The following is a 24,529-nucleotide window of genomic DNA, read 5'->3' as shown; positions in this document are numbered from 1 at the left end:
CTCATGATCTGATCTTATCTCTTGTATTTGTTCTTCGGTTAAGGTCTGTGATGTAATACTGTATGAGAGTGATGGTTTGCATTTTTGCGTGGGGTCATCAGATATGTGCAATCACACAGGAGCTGATTTACAAGAACAGAGGTAAAAGATGAAATTCAGCCAAAAAAAGATTTAACAAGTCTCAGAAAGCTTTATTTGGAGGAATCACCCTTACTAGCTTTTCGAATCATTTAATGAATTAAAACACTGTTGTTCTGATTGATCATTGTTCAAGCACTGATGCTTTGCGGTTTTATTTGTTTTTGACAATAGAATGTTACTGTACGATTTATATACATTATCAAAACATGCTAACAACATTAATGCAACCAAGGAAAATAGTGCTTTAAAGTCAAGATTTTGGAAGATCCTTGTATGTTCATGTTAATTCAGTGTCATAAAAAACAAATTGTGTTACATCACAACATCTGTGAATTTGCTTGTTATGAAATGATATGAGTTTATTATAAATAATGTGTACTGAATTATCATTTAAGACCTTCACCTTTAACATTTCAGGAATGTTAAATAGCATGTGTGGCTTCAAGATAGCAAATGTGTTACACTGTTTATCTCTTTTATATTGGTTTTTATATTTGCTCAAATGATCTCTACTCACCATAGACAGAAACACTGAATGTTTTTGACGTCAGTTTCACTCCCCTTATGTCTAGTTTATAATCTCCAGCAGGTTCAGTTGTGGTGTTTGTGATGGTCAGAGATCCAGTTTGATCGTCCAGTTTCAGTCTGTCTCTGAATCTCCCATCAGGAACATCATCATATGTGGAGAAGACTCGCTTCTCTTTGCTGATTTTAGCTATCAGAGAGTTTTCAGCTCCATAGTATCCATATTTCCATAGTATGTCGTCATCTTCATGTATTTCAGTAACATCAGTGTTTAGAGTTAGAATCTCCCTCCATCACTGACACTGACTGTATTTCATTTGTCTTAGTGCCAAACACACCTGGAGAACATGAAGAGGTTTTGTTGCCCAGCGGGCACCTTAACATCAATTTAACATCAATATGACATCAAACATTATGTCAAAATGACGTCGCAAAATAGGTCAAAAATGAAAGTCATATTGACATCAAAGTGTCAATGTCAATTTGATGTCAAGATTTTGACCTCTGCTGATGTGATTATTGAAGACACCTGATGTTAACAAGCAGAATCACCAAAGGAGAAAATATAATTTTTAAGACACCATTTTGATGGTCACTGTTTGCTTTAGTTGGGCTCTTGACCCCTAAACTTTTAATATTTCAATTTTGTTTGGCTGGTGTTAACGTCACTGCCAGATGAACACTGACAAAAGGTGATCAGGCGGTGTTGGTTTTGTTTTGACATAATCGTCACTTGACCTAAATCACATGAGTCAAATAGACTGTCTTTGCATTGTTAATTACAGCAACACTGTGATTCTATAGCAAACAATTATCAGCATTTTCAATATAATCCAAAACATTTCTCAAAACCTGTTTTGATCGGAAGACTTTGAAACATTTTTTTATTTAGACACACTGACATGAATAATCAGCCTGTGAATCTCAACAATGGTGACAATAATAAGTTGCAGTGCATTCTGGGTGCCACCAATCAAAACTCATTCATGGCTCCCATCATGCTTTGCGGTATGAATAAATTATGATCTGATTTGTTTTAGTAGTTTCCTTTTCCTAATTGAATATTTTGTTTGTCACCATTTTTGAGATGCATACACTGATTCTAGATGTCTGTGTGTGCCTAAATTACACACTTGTTTTATCAGAAAAACTTTTAGAAAATCCTTTGGATTAAATTAAAAATTCAGGATTATATGCTGTAGAATACCGTGATGCTATAATTACCAATATAAAACTTAATCAGAGATTAGACTCTAACTGAGTTCAGTGACTCAGGTCAAATGATGATTATACTCAGCTCAAATGATGATTATGTCAAAACAAAACCAACACCATCAGATCACCTTTACTCTTTGTTCATCTGGCTGTTCACCACTCAGTTTCAGCAGCCAAACAAAATCTAAAGTTAAACACTTTAGGGTCAAGAGCCCAACTAAAGCAAACATTGATCACCAAAATGGTGGCTTAAAATTGTGATTTTCTCCTTCAGTGATTCTGCTTGTTAACATCAGGTGTCTTCAATATTGGCCAATCATCACTCAATTAATCACATCTGCAGAGGTCAAAATCTTTGACATCAAATTGACATTGACACTTTGACGTCAATATGACTTTCATTTTTGACCTATTTCGTGACGTCATTTTGACATAATGTTTGATGTCATATTGATGTTAAATTGACGTCAAGGTGCCCGCTGGGTAGCCTAACTGATTTTTTGTGACCAACTAAAAATAGATGGAAAACACTTCTTTCGGATGGGATTAACAAATGTAATTTGAATGTTTTGTTCATCATAGTCATTTGAAAAGCAACAGAACTTGAATTTCATGAACCCGTTAGTTATATCCGCCTTAGATCTTGTCTGATGGCCTACTGTATACTTTCCTCCCCTCACCGCCTATACTCATGTATAGACGCATCTCATCATACCAGCCACTGACGGGACGCCCACTTATGAGAATCACCCAGTAGCCGTCATACAATCTCGAAAGGCTTGCATGACAAAACATGAATGAAGCGAGCGTGCTTGACTGTGTTTATGACCTACGCTTTGGTTATTCGGCGTCACACCAATTTATGGGTCATTCCTGGGATTCGGTAATATTTCAGTCCTCTAGATTTATGAAAGTGGTGGTTCACCAAAATGAAATGTTAAAAGCATTTCACAATACTTTGGTATGTCCTTTATAATGAATACAAATAATTATTGCATTTAAATAATTTTTATCATTAAAAAAAATCTTATTTCTGTCTTACAGCAAGCATTTTGTCATGTCCCTGAGGTTCTTCGCTGAATTTGTACTTTGAAAATAATTAATAAAATGTGCACAGTGTCTATAATTTTCAGCAATAATGCAATTATTTATTTGTTTTCTTTGCTTTTGAAAAGAAAAATGTAAAAAAAATGCAAAATATTTGATAAAAAACAACTTATAAAGTTACGTCCTTCAGTCTGAACTCAACCCCGTCACGCCAACCATTCTCCGCCCATAATAATTTAGACTCCACCCATATGTGACATCATTCACAGGAAGTTGCATCATTCAGCTCTCTTCAACGGCATGGCGCAGAAGAAGGTGAGTGATATCACACTTTTTATTCATTTTTTGAGGTGTATTATAGTCAGGGAGGGTACTGTCAGGCTTAACAACTCAACCCCATCACATACAATTAAGATAGAAAATGATGACTTTTCAAAAAATTTATTTTAATCCATAAAAATCTAAAATATACTTATTTCATTGGCTGCCATGTGGTCCACTCTTCTACACCACATTAAGAGCAGTGGCCATTTTGAGCAAAAAAACTCAACCCCATCACACTCAACCCCGTCACATATGTCATTGTTTCGGGGTTGTAAACTTTGTGACAGGGTTGAGTTATTCACTTAATTTAATCAATGATTTCAATTTAAAAGTTTAATTTCAGTAAATATATTATTACCAACTCATATTTTAACTCATATTTTTGTTATAGATAAAATATTTGATGTAATGTTTCCACTTAAACTTCAACAGGCATCCTAGTCAGAAATGGCACCCACATCAACAGCAGACAGGCAAAGGCAGTTTCGTGCACGCAGAGATGCTGACCCAGAAAAAAGGGCACAGTACCTTGAGAGAGAGAGGCAGAGATGGAGAAGGAATGTTGAGGCAGGAAAGAAAAAAACAATTAGTGATCTAAGTGAGAGAGCACAGCGCCAGAGGCGGGGAAAACTGGGAAAACCAGGGAAAACCTCTTTTCCACGAGATATTGAAGCCAAAAATTATCCTTAATTTTGAATTAATGTAAAACGCATTGCGGCAGCATGCAGACGTAGGCAAGACGGCTCGCGTGCCTATTGGCTGTCCTGCGGCAACTGCAGCAGCCTTTCGAGAGAGGCCCTGTGTGACACCATATCCAATGGGGGCGCTTCGCGCCCACTACGTCACCTCCCGCCTGAGCGGGCGTGGCCTGGACCTATAAATACGGCTCGATGGGCTGATATAATCTGTTTTTTCATCGCCGAAGCAAACCAGAGCGTGTTGCAGGCACGGCAAAGATACGCAGTACTTGTTCCCTCTTCTAGAGGAACAGAGGTTACGTTAGTAACCGAGTACGTTCTCTTACGAGAGGTTCTCTTGTACTGCGCAATATCTTACGCTAGGGGAACACAGTGTAAAACGCCGTGTGTGCTGGGATCCAACACCAAAGTCCCAAGGGCAGGTGCCCGGGGCTCATATAGTGCATAATCACCAGGGACTCACAGAGAGTCTGAGAAGAGAGGCTAGAAGCATCATTCCCAATAAGTTAGTGTCCTAAGGGAGCTAATCACATCAACAGGGATCCATACAGTCAGGGTGAAAAATTCGGCCTGAACTGTGTAACGGTATGGGTCTTATTCTGCCCATAGAGTAACTTTATCGATCAGCGAGCGGTGCTCAAGCGGTTGTAGTATTCTGAGCCGAGCAACCGGGCAGACAATACTAATTTTAGACCGAAAGTAGTTTAGCCTGTAAGGCGGGAACCTCTAGGTTATAAAACCTTATAAATATAGACGGGGAGGCCCAGCCTGCCGCCATACAGATATCCTGTAAGGTAATCCCGCTAGACCAAGCCCACGACGAGGCCATGCCTCTTGTGGAGTGCGCTCTAACACCTAAAGGACACTTCAAGCCTTTAGATGTGTATGCCAGCGCTATGACATCAACTATCCATCTGGATAGGCTCTGTTTCGATGCAGCTAGTCCCTTAGCACGTCCGCTGAACAAAACGAAGAACTGCTCAGTCTGTCTGAAAACAGACGAGCGAGAGACATAAGCTCTTGACGCCCTGACTGGGCAAAGGAAGCTCGCGTCCTATTCCTCGTTGTAAACCGGCAGGGCAGACAAGGAAATAACCTGAGCCCTGAACGGTGTGTTGAGGGATTTAGGCACGTATCCGTGTCTTGGTTTGAGTATGACTTTCGAGTCATTTGGCCCAAATTCCATACACGTCGCGCTCACTGAGAGCGCTTGTAAATCCCCTATGCGCTTCACTGAAGCAAGAGCCATAAGAAACACTGTCTTGAATGACAGATGTTTCATGTCTGACGACTGGATTGGCTCGAACGGGGCACCTTTCATGGCTTCCAAAACCGTGGAAAGGTCCAACATGGGGACTGAGGGGGGTCTGGGAGGATTCTGCCCTTATCCAGTAGCTCTTGAAGAAAGGAGAGCACTTCCGCAATCCCGCAGTCTAGGGGTGAACAGCCTCGGGCTTTGCACCAGCCAGAAAACACAGACCATTTCGAGGAATAGAGCCGTCTAGTAGATGGCGCTCTAGCCTGCGTGATCGTGTTTAACACTCCCTCTGGGAGGTTTGCTGGTACCCGTTGATGGCCCATGCGTGCAGGGACCACAGTTCCGGGGGAGGATGCCAAATCGAGCCCTTGGCCTGAGAGAGGAGGTCTTTCCTCATCGGTATTGGCCATGGGGCAGTGCTGGTCAGCTGCATCAGAACTGGAAACCAGGCCTGGTTTTTCCAGAGCGGAGCCACAAGTAGCACTGAGCATCTTTTTTCCCTGATTTGTTCTAATACCTGAGGCAGGAGCGAGATGGGGGAAAAGCATAGAGTGGTCAGCGGGGCCAGACATGGGCCAGCGCATCCCTGCTCTTGGAGAAAAACTCTGGACAGTGAGCGTTTTCTTCAGACGCAAACAGGTCTACCTGCGCTCTGCCGAATGTCTCCCACAGCAGTAGGACCGTCTGCGGGTGCAGAGACCATTCTCCTGCTGGAATATTGTTTCTCGACAGTCTGTCTGGTCCCAAATTCAGGTGACAAGTCACATGTGCTGCTCTCAGTGAGCGCAGATTGTGCTGAGCCCAGACCAGGAGGCGTTCCGTCAGCCTGTAGAGGTTTCGGGACCTGACGCCACCCTGGTGATTTATGTAGGCCACCACTGACATGTTGTCCGAGCGGACCAAGACGTGGTGACCTTTTATTTGGGGACAAAAACGCCTCAGCACGTTGTCGACTGCAATCATTTCTAGACAGTTTATGTGTAGGAGCTTCTCTCGTTCTGACCACTGCCCACAGCACGGTTTGCCCTTGTTCTGTGCCCAGAAAAGATATTCTCTGACTGGGAGACAGCAACTTTTCTCCCAATTGACTTTGAGACCTAGATTCTCGAGGTGTTTGAGTAATATGGTCCTGTGTTCTATGAGCTCTGATTGTGATCGAGCTAGAATCAGCCAATCGTCCAAGTAGTTCAAAACTCGAATGCCCAAAAGTTTCAGGGGTGCGAGAGCCGTGTCCATGCACATCGTAAATGTACAGGGTGCCAGGGACAGACCGAACGGTAGGACTGTGTATTGATATGCCTTGCCCTCTAAGGCGAATCTCAAAAATCGCCTGTGACGCGACGTTATTTGGAAATACGTGTCATTCAGATCTATTGACATAAACCAGTCCCCTTGGCAAATCTGTGCGAGGATTTTGCTGGTCGTGAGCATTCTGAACTTTTATCTGCTGCAGTTTTGTTTTATGTTCCAGCACTGAGGAATGTTACAATTTAGACACTTTAGTGAATTTACCTATTGTGCCCATTTGATAAAAGGTTGTTTGGTAATCTATTTTAGTTTTTTCTTACCAAAAATATTGAAAAGTTACTAACGACCGAACTGTCTGCAGTAGTTTTCTTTGTTTAAATTCTCACTGCAGTTCATATAATAAAGTAAAAACGAAAAAATTTAATATGACTATGTCTTTATTACATGGTTGCCTAAAATAAAATAGTGTTTTGTTTGAGTCTCAAAGAGGGATTTTCGTATTAAACAAATACAAATTAAAAGTAGGCCAATGTGTCCTTTCAACCCTGTTACAGTATTCAACCCCATCACACAATTCTCAACCCTGTCACATTAATATTTTTGGAAAATAAAATAAGGAAGACAATTAAAAATTAAAGCATTTCTTGCTGATTACCACCCGACATGTTAAGGGCTAACAAAGTAAAATTGTGGTTTTAGTGAAACATCTAAATTAATTTTTTTCTTACTAAAATAAAGAGACCACGGACAAACAATTTGGATATTTGTAACTTCCATTACATACAAATGTGAAAATTATCATACATATTACATTTGAAGTCATTGAATTGGTATGAGGGACACATGAGCAGTAGGTAGATGTTTGTTTTATAACAAGTTTTGTGTAAAATCCTGTTTAAACTAATTCAATTTTGTCCGTTACGGGGTTGAGAATAAAAGGTGTACAAATCTGAAAAAAACTGAAAACAATAAAAAGTCTTTAATGCCTGAGATGGGAAAATATGATTTTTTGAAGGTTTGATATGTACCTAATAATGTGAGGGTATTTAGAAATGTAATCATATGTAGTTCAAAAATGAAAAAAGTCCAAGTTGAAATATTACCGAATCCCAGGAATGACCCTTATATTAAACAACTTTTACTTGGGCGCCGTCGTCAAGAGTACTAAAAACGCTTTTATTTATAGCGAATCAGCATTCATTTCAGTGGAAAAGTGGTGAAAATGAATGGCTTTGTTTTGCTCACTTTGAGTGTATTCATCGTTCCTGGTAAGACATCACTTTCTATTATAGTAAACAATAAACAAATGGCGCTTATCGTGCATCATTTTTTGCACGACGTTATTAACACTTTAAATCACTTGACAGGAATGTATTATTTCTAAACTGTTAAGGATGACATTGTTCTAGTTTTAGACATTTTAGACAGTTATGTGTTGTGCAGAGACAAAAATTACAGCGTTCATTTAGGCCAGACAAGTTAAGAGAATATTCATCATGGATCTAAGTCTATAATGATCTCTATTTGAAAATATATGAATGCCCTATGCACAAATATAGTATGTTTGAGGATATGAATCAGGATTGCTTGTATGAGTTGCATCAGATCCATGAGATTATTTTTGTCTTAAAGGTGAATATGTGAATCGATGATGTTCTTCTGCTGTTTGTTTGCATGTTACATTATGTGTCCAGACACATTTCTTGATCTAGAAAAAAAAAAAAAACATTTTCATAGCACTTTGTCCCATTAGCCTATCTCAGAAGTTACTTTTAATAATCTGTTAATTTATTCTCTAGGTTCGTATGGTAAATGGTATTTTCATCACAGTCGCATCGCTGAAATCACTGGAGATCAGAGTAAAATCTGTACAGATGATCAGTGTAAAGAAAGATTCAGAGACAGACTGAAGCTGGATCATCAGACTGGATGAACATCACAAACACCAGAAACACAGACTCTGGAGAATATAAACTACTGATCAACAGCCGCAACACAGAACAAATCTTTAATGTCACTGTTCGTGGTGAGTTGTTTAGTGGATGTTTAAAAGCCAGTTAAGGTTTGAATTGCATCCTTGTTTTTAATTGCAGTACAGTATTCAAGTACAGTATATAGATAATGTCTTTAAAAACATGTGTGGAATTTGTAGAGAACACGCCGACTTTTTGGGACTTTAGCTTATTCACCGCATCCCCCAGAGTTAGATAAGTCCATACATTCCCTTTTCATCTCTGTGCGTACCGCAACTCTGTCTGAAGCACCCACCGCTAGCCTAGCTTATCACAAAGACTGGAGGTAAACGGCTCCAGCTAACATACTGCTCCCAATAAGTGACAAAATAACACCAACATTGTTTTATTTACATGTTGTGATTTGTATAGTCACAGCGTTTACAAATAACAAGGTCACATGAGACACAGCCATCTTCTAACCGTATACATACTGGGAACTATATTCTCAGAAGGCGAAACACTGCTACTTATTGGGATTAGTATTCTAGCTGGAGCCGTTTACCTCCAGTCTTTGTGCTAAGCTAGGCTAGCGGTGGGTGCGTCGGACAGAGTTACGGTACGCATGGAGATGAGAAGGGTATGGATTTATCTAACTCTGGGGGATAATCTAAAGTCCCAAAAAATCGGCGTGTTCCTTTAAGGTCATTAAAAAGTTCAGTTTGATTTAAAACAAAATAATTTCCATTGCTGAGTTTTTAGTGTCTCATGTTGGTTTATGTTGCAGGTGTTTCTGCTACTGAACTAGATACAATGAAAAGAAAGGAGGGAGAATCTGTCACTTTAGATCCTGGTGTAGTAAAAAACCCAAATGATGTGACTATGTGGTATTTTAATGACATTCACATCGTTGAAATCACTGGAGATCAATGTAAGATCTGTACAAATGAACAGTGTGATGTTTTTGACGGGAGATTCAGAGACAGACTGAAGCTGGATCATCAGACTGGATCTCTGATCATCACAAACACCAGAAACACAGACTCTGGACTCTATAAGTTCAGCAACAGCAGATTCAACATCATAAGGAGCTTCAGTGTTTCTGTCACTGGTTAGTCTCATTTAATCATTCAATGCATTTTCCATTGCAATTTAAAAAACAATTCAAATATTTTAAGTTGCCTTGAGTTAGTATTACATTATAATTGAGATCATCACTATCACCTTCACATGTGTGATCAAATGACCATCTTGTCACTTAGATGTGTAGGGTTGTTTTTGAAACGTGAGATCTAAACGAGACAAGCTTCCAAACTTTATCACAAAGCTAGATCTCATAGTTCTGATGGCCAAACACATAGTAAATGATACAAGCTTGTTATCTCCTGCACATGTCCTGACACGGTCATAAAAATGTGCTTCCCTCCATAACACATGGCATGTAGCTTTAAAAAAATGCTGCATGCCAACACTTTAACTTGTGCAGAGTTTAAAATTATGTTTGACGATTGTATCTAGTTTTTGTAACCGTCTCAATAGTATATGTAAATAAACAATGTTTACACTTTCTTCATGCTACCTGTAACAAGATCTCGTATTACAGCATTTTTTTGCCATACAGGCTGATCAAGCCCGCCAGTTGATGGTTTTTAAGTTCCATGCATTTTTGGCAAATGTGCTACAATCCTATTTTATCTGTATTTTCTAGTCATGTAGCACTTATTTTTTTAAAAAGCACTGTGGCTTGAAGCACTCGTGAATCCAGTCATATTTTTCTTTACCTACACTCTTTATGACATAGGCCTATAGACCAATTTCGAGCCGACGTCACAGTTACGTCACGGCGCTAGCTGGAGGCAAAACGAAGGGAAAATAGTGGGGTTGGTCCAAGATGGCGACCGGTGCAGACGTCTTATTCTGAGCTCCGAGACTCTGACTGAGTATTAATGATTTGAATTTATTTTTTGAGACTGTTTATCGATAAATGAAGGAGTGGATCGTTGCTCTGTCACCCAGTAAGTTATTTCGCTCGAATAAAAGGCCCTTTGCTTGTTGTTAACCGAAGTTGTGCTAAACCAGGACACGTGCGCAGTGTGCTGTAAACGAACATTTTTGCTAACTAGCCAGGACAAGAGTGCTACGATGTCAAAGAGAGATGCCAAGAAGGTGAGAAAGGAAGGCTTGATAATGGATATAGAGGCTGAAAGTTCGTTCTCCGGTTTATGTACACCTCTTCCTGATACTCCCACAAAAAGCCCAAATCCTAAGAAAGTCTGTACCAAAGAAGAGGAAACGGTTTCAAATGCTGACATCCTAAAAGCAGTTAATGCTTTAAACGACCGTTTTTTAAAGTTTGAAGAAATGATCATGGAAAATACAGCTGAGATTGCTAAAGTGCAAGAAAATGCGAAAGGGCTGGAAATTCAGTGGAAAGGTACTGAGGACGCAGTAAAAAAGACGAGTGACCAGATGACTATCCTGAGGGAGAAACAAGAAGAGTCAGAGCGGTACAGTAGGAGATGGAATCTTCGTCTTCTGAATTTTCCAGAAAGCAGCAACGAGGATGTGAGGAAGGATGTGTTGGAGATTATTGCGGAAATCATTCCAGAGGAAAAGAGCAAGCTTGGATTCATGGTGGACACTGTGCACAGGGTCGGACGCCCGAGAGAGGATAAAAGCACACGTCCAATCATCATTCAGTTCACCATGCGCACCTTCAGATTCAAACTATGGAGAGCTTCCCTCAACGCTGATGTCATGAAGAAAAAGAGCCTGCGGATGACTGAAGATTTAACCCAACAGGAGAGACAAAGCAGAAATAAACTGTGGCCTCTTGTGAAGCAAGCGCGCGCTGACGGAAAGAAAACGAAATGGCAGGGGCCTGCTGTCATCATTAACGGTGTGAGACACACCGTATAACTTGTTAATCTTCCCTTAATGTGTGAGGTACAATTTTCAAGTTAACGACGTCACGTGATCAGGTTAATTTGTTCTTCTGGTAGACAGTTAAAAGAGCAATATGTTCACTCCAATTGTTAAATAAGAATGTTTAGGAGTTTGAGATACTCATGTTCAGAGTTTTCTACTAGGCGGTAATCTTTTATATTTCCTATCTCAGGTTCTTTTTTTCTTAACTAGTTCCTATAACTTTAACAATCATCCAGTTCTTTATTTTTCTTTTTTTGTAATATGACAGACTTCTGTTTTAGTTCCTTAAAAATAATATCTTTGAATGTCAGAGGTATTCGCGATGGCAGTAAGAGGAAATCAATCTTTTTATTCAGTAGACGAAAAAATGCTGATTTAATTTTTTTACAAGAGACTCATTCGGTGGACGATGATGTGAAGTTTTGGAAAGCACAGTGGGGTGATGTATGTTATTTCTGTCATGCCTCTCAACAATCAGCAGGTGTCGCCATTCTACTTAATAAATTTAAAGGAGATATCATTGAATCAGTGACCTCAAATGAGGGTAGATGGATCATCTTGGTTTTCAAATTAGACAATTCCTTCTTTATAGTTTGCAATTTATATAACTATAACAATACAGCTCAAGCAAAAATAATGTTTTTACAACTTAGTTTGAAACTTGAAGCCTTTAAAAACCAATACAAGGATGCACACTTGATTATTGGAGGTGATTATAATGATGCTCCTGATGATCTTGTAGATAGAGTACCGGTAAGATTAACTCCACATTTGAGATTCAAAAGTACTGCATACATTTGTGAACAACTAGCAATTATAGATGTTTGGCGTTTTCTAAACCCTGATATTAACGAATTTACCTGGAGCAATGTTAGTAGATCCTCTCAGTCTAGAATTGATCTATGGCTTATATCTCCCTCTTGTCTGCAATTTGTGGCAGAATCATCGCATAGCTATGCCCCATTTTCTGATCATAAATTAATTTCAATCCATTTAGCAGGAACAAAACAACAAAATGGTAATATACGTGGTTATTGGAAATTAAATAATAATTTATTAAAAGATGAGGAGTTTTGTGATTTAGTCAAAAAAACAGCAAAAAGCATATTTGATAATGACGAAATGAAACCCATACAAAAATGGGAATTTTTCAAGTTTAAAATTAGAGAAATAGCAATTAAACGAAGTAAAGCAATTAAAAAAAACAATATAGCAAAAGAAATAAGTATTATGGATAATTTAAATAATTTGATGACTAAAAATAATCTTTCAGAGGAAGAAGACACTATAATGAAAAAATTAAAAGAGGAAATAGATAATATGTATATTGAAATGGCTAAAGGGGCATTTGTAAGGTCGCGAGCAAAATGGCTGGAGCAAGGGGAAAAAAATTCAAGTTATTTCTTTGCTCTAGAGAAACGAAATCGCAAGAGAAATAATTTAACTACTCTTAAAATTGATGATAACATCATCTCTAACTCTTTAGACATTTCAAGATATGTGGGTACATTTTATAGCAATATATATAAGTCTAATATTCAATTTGATGATTGTGATAAATTTGTCGAATTAGTTAAAGTATTTACACCAACTATATCTGAACAATTCAAGTTGGATTGCGAACGTCCCATTACTAAAGTGGAAATCTCAGAGGCTGTCAGTTCAATGAAAAAAGGTAAATCGCCAGGCAATGATGGGCTTTCAGTCGAATTTTATTTGCATTTTTGGGAAATTATTGAAAATCCTCTATTTGATTTATTTAAAGAATGTATCCTAAAAGAGGAAATGTCTACGAGTATGAAGCAAGGTTTAATATGTCTTCTCCCTAAACCTGATAAAGATCATTTAATGATAGAAAATTGGAGACCTATTACACTCTTAAATATTGACTTCAAAATTTTATCGTTAATTTTTGCTAAACGGTTAAAAAGAGGTCTTCATGAGATAATAAGTGAAACACAAACAGGTTTTATGTCTAACCGTCACATTAGCTCCAATATAAGACTTGTTCTCGACCTAATGGATTATTCTGATAACATCAATACTGATGCACTGATAGTATTTCTTGATTTTTATAAAGCATTTGATACGGTAGAACATTATTTTTTATTTAATGCACTTCAGATTTTTGATTTTGGACAAAAATTTATATCTATAGTTAAAATGCTTTATAAAAATATTGATAGTTCTGTAATATTATATCCAAACACCACAAAAAGATTTCCTGTACTGAGATCAGTTCGCCAGGGCTGCCCTATTTCTCCGTTTTTATTCCTGCTGGTGGTTGAATTATTGTCATTACATATTAAACATAGTCCTATTATTAAAGGATTGTCTATTTTTGGTAAGGAAATCAGAGTAACTCAACTAGCGGATGATACAGCTCTCTTTTTGAGTGACAAACATCAGATTGATAATGCTATAACTCTCATTGACCAATTCTCGGCTGCTTCAGGTTTAAAGCTTAACAAATCTAAATGTGAAATCTTATGCCTGTACCAGACTGATGAGGAAAAAATGTTTAACTTACCTGTTAAGAAATGTGTAAAATATTTAGGTATTCATATCTGTAAGGATCACAAGGAACGTCAACAACTAAATTTTTCACCTAAATTGAAGAAAACTAAAACAATTCTAAATTTATGGCTTCAAAGAGATATTTCAATTTTAGGAAGGATTCTTTTGACTAAAGCAGAAGGAATTTCAAGATTTGTCTATCCTGTTCTCTCTCTTAATGTTCATGATTCAATATGTAAAGATATAAATACCATATTTACAAATTTTGTGTGGAAAAACAGACACCATCATTTAAAAAAAGCGGTGCTCTCTGGTTCTAAGGATGAAGGTGGATTTGAACTTTTGGACTTTTGTGACTTAAATTATACCTTTAAGGTGAAATGGTTGAAGGAATGTTTAAGAGCACCTGAGTCCTTATGGTACTTTATCCCCAACAACATTTTTAATAGTGTAGGAGGCCTAAAATTTTTATTAAAATGTGACTATAATATTACAAGATTGCCGCTAAAACTATCCCATTTTTATCAACAAGCACTTTTGGCCTGGAAGCTGTGTCATTCTCACAACTTCTCTCCACATAAGTCCATCGTTTGGAATAATGAATGCATCACTAGAGGGAACAAGTCACTCTATTTGCAGAAATGGATCGATAGAGATATCATTTTTTTAAAAGACCTTTTTGATGGTAATAACCAATTACTTAACTATGAATCTTTTCTCAGGGAAAAGGCATTCCCAATAACTTTCAAAGAATATAACTTAGTTTTCAAGTCTATACCTAATGGTATATTAGAATTAATGAAAAGTTATAATAAACAAAACGAAGTTCCTGGTATTAATTTGACTCTTTATATAAACGGTATGGATGTTATGAGTAGCAATTGTACAAATAAGCATATCAGAAAATGCTTTCTAAATTTAAAGAAAATAACACCTCGTGGGAAATTTTTCTGGAATTCGCACTTTTCTGAGATTAATTGGCATAGAGCGTGGCTTGTTCCTTTTAGATTTTGTATCACAAACAAAGTTAGGGAATTACATTTGAAAATATTACACAATATATATCCCACAAATTTGTTTATTTCAAAATTTAAACCTGTTGATAATCTTTGTAGTTTTTGTAAGACAGAACAAGAATCGTTAACTCATCTTTTTTATGGTTGTTCATTTTGCATTTTGCATATTGTAAATCTTTTTATTTTATTGGGCAAGTTCCATATTCATAAAGCTAAATTTTCCAAGTCAAGGCCATGTTTTAAACTTTTCCAAATTGAAACTGATATATATTTTGAGTCTCTTAAATGGGTTAAAAATAAGAAAGCTATGTCAATTACTGAAATATATTCAAAATTTTTCAGTTGAAAATAGAAAAATCTTTTTATTTTTATAAATAAGATTGTAAGCCTGTCTATTTAATTTATTTTTTTATTTTTTGTATTGATTTTATTCTTGTATTTATTTATTGTTTGTTGTATAATATTTGTTTACGTACTGTGATGATTGTATGTTTGAAATTTTATTTCAATAAAAAAAATTAAAAAAAAACATTTACTTTGAAAAAAAAGAAAAAAAAAGAAGGGAAAATAGTTCCCGGAAGTAGCAGCAGCGCGGTAGAGTTACAGCAGAACCGTTTGTGATGCACTTTTAAAAGGTAAGACGTTTAAAGAATAAGATTGTATATTATCAGTACATCTGAATCAAATTAACTTATGTATTAAAGCATGCTAGTTGATTATTGCTCTCTAAATTAGTAGTTTTAGGGGACGTTATCAGGTAAAATAAAGGCCATTGGATAAAGTTAATACCGCATAACAAACCACGAACAGCCTATTAATGGTTAAACCCGTTCTATTAATGCATGTTTATCCTTTGTTGTGTAATAAAAGGGAAAGACTTCTAAACAGGGGTTAAATATAACATTGGGGAGTGTGATAGTTGTAATTGATAAAATGAGAATATCGGTTTCATTCCATATTAAATGTGCAATAACGGGAAAAAATCCTTATTTTAGATTTCATATTTGAGTAAGCAAAAACGTAGGGTTGGAGTTTTTTTATTCATTGTGTTTCTGTTGACTATTACCTGTCTATTATGTTTCAGCTCAGCTGATTTGTATTGATGGGAAAGGGAGATGGAAGTTTATAAGTAAGATTAAAAACCATGTTTAAAACGTCAGCAAGCCATTTTCTAGATCAAATCACACTAGGCTAAATGGGGTATTATAAATACCATAACTGTATTATATACTGACTACTATACAATTTATCCCGTTTTTGTTTCCTTTATCTCTTTCAACACAAGAAGCACAAAAGGGATTCAGTGGATCCTGAAGACTCCTGCACTGACGCTGTACCCTCACCTTCAGTCTCACATCCTTGGATTTTGCAAGACTTTACTTGCTCCTTATTTTTAATAAACATTAAACTTTCCAGTGTTGGTCTTTGTGAAAAAGTGCAGATACACACAAGTATGATTAGCACAAAATGTTTAGTTCTATTTAGATTGCTCCTGACTTGAGCATATTTCTGCTCTCTGTGTCGGACAGTACAAGAACAACATAGAGGAAAGGACAGACGACATGCTTGACGTGCAGTTTAAATGTTTTTTTTTAAATATTTCCTAAACTGATGAATGATATTTTTGTGTTATGAACAATGTATTTAAACAAGTTTCAGTTGTGAACATTTCTAAGTGTTTAAATTCACCTGAAAGTGTACCAACCTACTCATACTTGAAAGTAGTTTTTACCAGTATTTGATAGAGATCTACAAGGATCATTAAGGCTCCTCTGGACAATGCTTTATCATGCATACTGTAATTACCATAATAAGAGAGCCATGTTTGCAGTTGTGCGACCCTGACATGCAAATTGCTTGACAAAAAGGTTTTCAATTATCTCAACAGCTATAAATCTACTGAAATGTATAAAATTTGTTTATATGAACAAACCACGAACATTCTTTGGAAATGATGCCAAAGAATTTCATTTTTATTTTTTTATTCTTAAAACACCATTTAAATTAGTATTTTAGTCTGTTCATTTGTGCGGACAGTTGCACAACCTGACATTTTGGGGGGTTTAAGATATAACAGGACTATAAAATATATTATGTATTCATTTATATAGTAATAAGTGCATAAGCATTGTAAACATTAAGATGAATACAATTTTACATTTTACTTGTTTGCAATGGCTTTTTAAGACAATCACCTGTTTCCTGCAAGTCTCCTGTCCTCGTGAAACCACAGTGAACATTACGTGATAACCCTTAAATAACATACACGTTTAAGAACACAAAAATACTTCAAAACAACTGCAAAACGGTCTTTAACCAAGGTAAAGTTAGCCCGAAAATATGTTAACAAAGGCAGGCAACGCTGGTTGACCACAATAAACAATAAATATTAGCAGGTTTTTATCTTTTAAAAACAATATTGCTGTAACTACATACACATACATCCAATTGTCAATGTATTATATACATATTGTAAACCAACGCATTTATTGACTACAAACTACCAAAAATCACAGTTCTGCTCTCTAGATCCATCGATTTGAATTGGCGCCAAAGCACTTCCTGGAACTATCTGAGGTCTACGCGAATCACGTGACAACCAAGCATTTCGAACGTCCGTTGTCGCAACTCTCTCTCTATATGGCTCTGACGGCTACTGCGGGTCAGCCAATCTGGTTCCGTCCGTTAAAATTAACTTTTGCAAATAAAAATTGCGGTCCTGGACAGTGTGTGACCAAACGTAACAAAACGTGCATAACGTTAGGGAAGCGGCCAGCCAGAGGGATCGTTCTGCCTCCACCTAAGCTCCGCCCACAAAACAACGTCACCATGTTTACCAACTGAAAATTGGTCTATACACTGTAAAAAAAGATTAGTTGACTCAACTTAACTAAGTCAAGTAATCTTGTTGCTTTGACTGAGTTGAGTCAACTTATAGTGTCAAGTTTATTGCACTTCAAAACACGAGTTGACTCAACTTCCTGTATCAAGTAATGTGGACTGGAAAACATTAGTTAAGAGAACTGAAAAAAAGATGTTGGTTGATCTTATGTTGTTAAATGGACTGCATTTATATAGTGCCATCCAGCTCGTCGGGAGCAGCTGGGGTTAGGTGTCTTGCTCTTGGACACCTCGACACTTGGTCAGGTGGATCCAGGGATTGAACAACCAACCTTCTGGTTTGTAGACAACCTACATGAACCACTGAGCCACTGCCGCTCAGATTTTATCAAGTTAGTTTACAGAAATTACTAGATTTCAAAAATTTCAGCAAGCTAATATCTACAAAGAATCTACATGAGAATTGAGAATTGGCCAGTCAAACTTAACACTGACACTCTGGCGGCGCTAGCCAGCTGAATTAACAGCGCTCAAAGTCGACACTCAGAGGCTGTGTTCAAAATCATATTCTATACCCTCATTCACTATTCCCTACATTAGTTCACTAATATAGTCCACTTGACTGAGTGAATAATTCAGTTAATTAAGTTAATTGAGACCCTGATAAACACCTGCTGTTAACAATCAGAATCACTGAAGGAGATAGGAACAAGAAGAACAGAAAAAAGACGAAATCAAGATAAAAGACATTAAATCTTAGCAAAAGATCTCAGCAGAGGAGGATTAAACATCTCCACAAACAGCATTACCAGCTTCACTTATTACTAACCAGACTGACTTTATTTCTGTCAGACGTCTACAGAAGTTCTTATTAAAAGGTGACAGAGGTTTAGATGTCATTTTATTTTCATTTGATGTTACCATAATAGTGATCAGTGATTGTTTTAGTTGGGCTCTTGACCCTTGACTTTTGAACATTAGTTGTTCTTTGGCTGCTGTAGCTGTGTCTTTAAAATACATCAGCTATGGCACAAAGCTGAAGACAACAGGATGACAATGACTGTTTGTTAATAGTCACAATCATCATGTAATGGCCTGGTTTACTGATCTCATTTGCTGCCTAGAGTTGTTAAATGGTGATGTTTTGAATTTTTGATTTTGTTGTCATTGTGATTTTACAGATTGAGATCTATCGTGGATTTGACGTAAAGAAAATAATGATTTTAAAAAGGTTATACTCAGAACATTTTGAACTTCTTGATCAGCCAGACACACACAGGCATCAATAATTGGTGTATGAATCTCAACAATGGTGACAATCAACAAAAAAGATAACATTAAATTTGAACATCCCAAAATACGCAACTAAAAGTCAACACAAAACCAAAAGCAAAAATAAAAACAAAAAGTAAAAATTAAAGCAAATAACCAGACAAATCAGCTGCATAATTTATTCATGCTGCAATGCATGCTGGGAGTCATGTTTTTTTTTTGGTACCCAACATGCATTGCAGCATAAAACTTATGATTGTCACCATTGTTGAGATTCATACACCAATTAGATGCCTGTGTGTGTCGGGCTGATCAAGAAGTTCAAAATGTTCTGAGTATAACCTTTTTAAAAACATTATTTTCTTTACATCAAATCCACGCTAGATCTCAATCTAGCGTGGAAAATCACAATGACAACAAAATCAAAACTACAAGACATCACCATTTAACAACTTTAGACAGCAAATGAGATCAGTAAATCAGGCCATAATATGATGATTGTGACTATTAACAAACAGTCATTGTCATCCTGTTGTCTTCAGCTTTGTGCCATAGCTGATGTATTTTAAAGACACAGCTACAGCAGCCAAAGAACAACTAATGTTCAAAAGTCAAGTGTCAAGAGCCCAACTAAAGCTATCACTGATCACCATTATGGTAACATCAAATAAAAATAAAATGACATCTAAACCTCTGTCACCTTTTAATAAGAACTTCTGTAGACGTCTGACAGAAATAAAGTCAGTCTGGTTAGTAATAAGTGAAGCTGGTATTGCTGTTTGTGGAGATGTTTAATCCTCATCTGCTGAGATCTTTTGCTAAGATTTAATGTCTTTTATCTTGATTTCGTCTTTTTTTCTGTTCTTCTTGTTCCTATCTCCTTCAGTGATTCTGATTGTTAACAGCAGGTGTTTATCAGGGTCTCAATTAACTTAATTAACTGAAAATTAACTGAATTATTCACTCAGTCAAGTGGACTATATTAGTGATCTAATGTAGGGAATAGTGAATGAGGGTATAGGATATGATTTTGAACACAGCCTCTGAGTGTCGACTTTGAGTGCTGTTAATTCAGCTGGCTAGCGCCGCCAGAGTGTCAGTGTTAAGTTTGACTGGCCAATTCTCAATTCTCATGTAGATACTTTGTAGATATTAGTTTGCTTAAATTTTTGAAATCTAGTAATTTCTGTAAACTAACTTGATAAAATCTGAGCGGCAGTGGCTCAGTGGTTCATGTAGGTAGTCTACAAACCAGAAGGTTGGTTGTTCAATCCCCGGGTCCACCTGACCAAGTGTCGAGGTGTCCATGAGCAAGACACCTAACCCCAGCTGCTCCCGACGAGCTGGATGGCACTATATAAATGCAGTCCATTTACCAACAGAAGTTCAACCAACATCTTTTTTTAGTTCTCTTAACTAATGTTTTCCAGTCCACATTACTTGATACAGGAAGTTGAGTCAACTCGTGTTTTGAAGTGCAATAAACTTGACACTATAAGTTGACTCAACTTAACTCAGTCAAAGCAACAAGATTACTTGACTTAGTTAAGTTGAGTCAACTAATCTTTTTTTACAGTGTAATTGTTTTACATAGATTAAAATAGCTTTTAAATTACGCAAACTGGCAATATTAAATCGGTTTAAAACATCTCCCCTTAAAACGCTACTGGTCTCGACTATTTAAATAAAGTTACAGGAATATGACTTGGCCTGAAAAAAATTTCAGTCAGAAGAATTTTTTTTCACTTTAATCCCTGTGCACTAAACAGGGGCGAGTTGCATAAACTGCCTAGACTAGTTTTACAAGTTAGTCATCCATTTTTTTTCTTCAAAACTGTTCATAACTTTTTAAAGTTAGTTAAATAAAAACGTACATTGGTCTAATTTGATACGGAACAGCAAGACTGATTACCCCTTACTAACTCCTGGTCAAACTTCTTAAGACACTGTCTTAACATAATGGCTATGCAACTGGCCCAAGGTCTACTTTCGCCATTATCGAGCATGTCTAACAACGGTCAAATAAAAACACACTGCAAAATACAAACGTGAATGCATGTCAGTTTTGCCTATATAGCCTATCGATTATAGTTCACCAAGCAACTTGGACAAGAAGAGAGACTAGGTCTAATATTCTTACCTTGATCGAGTAAACACCAGAGTAATAAGACCAAACAAATGAGAAGCTTCATTTTCATCAATTTCCTGAAAAAAAAAAACATTCCAGATTTTGATACACAGCTGAGATCGGGCAGAATCATAATAAAAAAGAGATCGGGCATTTCACCTCCTGGTCGACGAAAGAGAAAGTAATATCTTCTTCTATGTTCCATCCACGGCAGCTTGCGTCCAGAAGCACTAGGCTACTGCTATATCCGGGTTTATGTTCCTATAATGTCCATCACATCATATTCTATTCATCATTCATATCCTTGTAAAAAAAAAAAAAAAAAAAATGCGTCTTCTGCTTTCGTTCTCACCACTTTCTAGTAATTCCTCATCCTGTTATTTAACTTTCCCTAATTCTTACATCCTCTTTTTCCTCTGTTCTTCATATTGTCTGCCACTCAAAAGCACGTGTTATAGATTCTGTAACCTGACAATAGTCACAAAATCCAGTTGGGTGCTTATATATTCATGTATAGCCTGCCATTTAAATTACTGTGACACATCTTAATCTGGTCATAACTATTTCTTCTTTTATATTCCCTCCCCATTTTCTTCATAACAGCTAACAGCTCTTTCCTTTGACTTTGACAACTGAATATTTATTTCAATGTTCTCTTTTTTAACATTGTCGATAAGGGATCCAAATCAGTTGAATCTCAAAGTATTTTTGCCTGCTTCCCGTGTATGTTGTCAATATTGTATACAGTAACTCCTGATGACTATTGGACATACCTGTCATGACACTGTAGCTGACACTGAATCACTTCCCTAAGTATTTTCCCCAACCCATAGTGTCCTCATCATGTGTATAATTCGAGAAAGTAATTTTGGGCAGTCTACACTATGATGACGTAGTGACATTTTATGCTTTCTTTTATATTCATCGGTCAGCTGTCCGCCATCATGTTGGAGTGGTCCATGAAGGTTTGAAAGCAAGTTGACTGAGCATCTGTGTAGTTGAGGGCTTTATATAAATATATCCATTTACCATTTATAATATTTATCCTTCCATAAAAAAAAATAAAAATAATAATAATAATTAAACGGGAACAATACCATTTCAAAGTGTATACACTATCCAGGAAAATGTTTAAAGGAACAGATAGTGGTCGTAAGATAGTGGTCGTATTACAGTTCTGTTGTGTTTATTTAAATACCTTTCCCCCCAGGTGTCTCAGCCAATAATTGTTACTAAATAACTTTTCACTGAAATAATGTGGAAAATGTTTGCTGTTTATTTTGTTCTGTTTATTATATTTTGTGATGTTTTTTTTTTTTTTTTTTTTTTTTTTTTTTTTTACAGAGAGTTAAAGAGGATGATTATGTGGACTGTGTGGACTATAACCAGACCATTGGTCATTGATTTCACTCGCAACAACCTCAGTCTGACATGGAGACAAGCATGATATACAATTTAATATTATTTTCAGCCAGTTTCAATATTCTAGATTTAATGATAGTTGACTGCAAAATAGCTGTAATCTCATCTATGAGCCACATTTCTGTACACATAAGGGTTTTATCGGTCAGGTGGACAAACGGTTTCTGCATGAAAGTTGCATTACTGTAAGTTTGTGTTTGATGTGAGTATTTCAGGAGACGGTAGTGTGTCTCAAATGATTTAAGATCCATCAAAAAATCTGTGACTGTGAAACATCTTATATAATACTATAAATGAATGGTGTAAATGTAGAAAGACACTATTTGCCCACAATGATGAAATTACAAGATTTTGTAGTAGGAGCTAACTGACCAAATTAACCTTTCATCCAATATAATATAGGCTACATGATATATAAAGCTTATACAATTACATTGTGTATATATTGCTAAGTATTGTAAGACTGGAACAACTGGTTGATGGAATCAACCTCACCACAGGTCTATAAGACAAAGGACCTCGCTTGCACATTAACATTTAAACATCTCACACACACACACACCCCGCACCCCCCTTCCTCGGAGCACCTTATCTACATTTTCTCTCTCTCTCAGTCAGTTACACTAAAAACTCACACAAGAATATATATGGTTTTAATGTGAATGTGATTAGCTTTAAGGATTGTTTAGTATCATTTTAAAGGTCTCAGGGTGACCATAATGTCTCTTTCCCAAAGAAGTGAAACAAAAAGGTAATAAGGTTTTTAAGAGTTTAGGAATAACTGGCACACAAAGGAATGTGGTCCCCAGGCACTCCCAAAGGTGTAAATTCATGAATGCTAATTTCCACTATTCTTAGCAGATGGTCAACTTCTACCCCCAGTAATGGTGGGGGAATACAGTAAATTTCCACTAAACTCAAGTTTTACATATCAAATGAGGACTGGCTATATAAGGAAAATGCAACGAGAGCTCAGGGCTGTTTTCTGTATTCAGATTAGCCCGTGTGGTTGAGGGTCTCGCGACTCTCAGCTCACGTAGCCATACAGTGTCGGGTAAAGGATTTTCCTCTTTGTTCAAGAACATTTGATGGTTTGCATTGATTATCTTTCAATTGATTATGGAATTGTAATAATACATTTACCTGACATAATAAATTGTTATATTTGAATACTCTAACAGACTTTGACTTTATTTTCATTGGAGTTAAAAGGAATAGTCAAACATTAACGTATATTTAATGATGCACAGATATCATTGAAAAACCTTTTCATTTTATGGAGTCAGATGAAACGAGTTAATACATAAGATAAAATGTATTGCATTTAACCAAAAATACTTTGCCACGAGAAAAGACAGTAACACGCAAAGACCTTCACCGCTAATTCAAATACCGCCATTGGATCGAGTTAGACGGCCTTACAGTATAGAGTCGAACAGCTTGAGAAAAGGTTAAAGATTGAGAGTGTTTAAATGTACAGACACACAATTATCTCTAAAATCAAGACAAATTCACAGTTTTCAGAAGTTATGATGATCAGTTAATTATGATGATCATAAACTGTTTTATTGGCACCCATCACATGAACAGAGGAAAAAGTGTTCACAGGCTCAAGTTTAAGGCACTTTTTGTCTTTAAAAACAATAAAAAAAGTAAAGAAAACAAATACATTTTATATACAGGTGAAACTCGAAAAATTACCATATCACGCAACAGTTCATGCATTTCAGTAATTCAAATTAAAAGGTGAACCATATATTTAGTATATATAACTGTCTATACATATGCATGATTATACTTTTCAGAGGGCCGACATTTCTGTATTTAAAATCCTTTTTTTATTGATCTTGTAATATTCCAATTTTCTGAGATTTTGAATTTGGGGTTTTCAAAAGCTGTAAGTCATAATCATCAAAATTATGACTTTTACACATATTCCAATTTTTCGAGTTTCTCCTGTATATTCTATATTCGTCAAACTAGCAAGGCACTCAATT

General features: G+C 36.5%; 1 protein-coding gene across 1 annotated transcript in view; it reads left to right on the top strand.

The window, feature by feature from the left end:
- Nucleotides 1-7,717: 7,717 nt before the first annotated feature.
- LOC143735210 (uncharacterized) overlaps nt 7,718-24,529 on the top strand; it is an 81,178-nt gene continuing 64,366 nt past the window's right edge. Inside the window, exons 1-3 of the mRNA XM_077225290.1 lie at nt 7,718-7,774; nt 8,256-8,482; nt 9,196-9,519. Coding sequence (XP_077081405.1) covers nt 8,386-8,482; nt 9,196-9,519 — 421 coding nt within the window. The 5' untranslated portion in view covers nt 7,718-7,774; nt 8,256-8,385. The remainder of the gene's footprint in view (nt 7,775-8,255; nt 8,483-9,195; nt 9,520-24,529) is intronic.

Source organism: Siphateles boraxobius, unplaced genomic scaffold, assembly GCF_051911475.1.
Source record: "Siphateles boraxobius isolate OS27281-9 unplaced genomic scaffold, OSU_SipBor_1 13, whole genome shotgun sequence".
NCBI lineage: Eukaryota > Metazoa > Chordata > Actinopteri > Cypriniformes > Leuciscidae > Siphateles > Siphateles boraxobius.
This window is presented reverse-complemented; position numbering and strand designations above follow the sequence as displayed.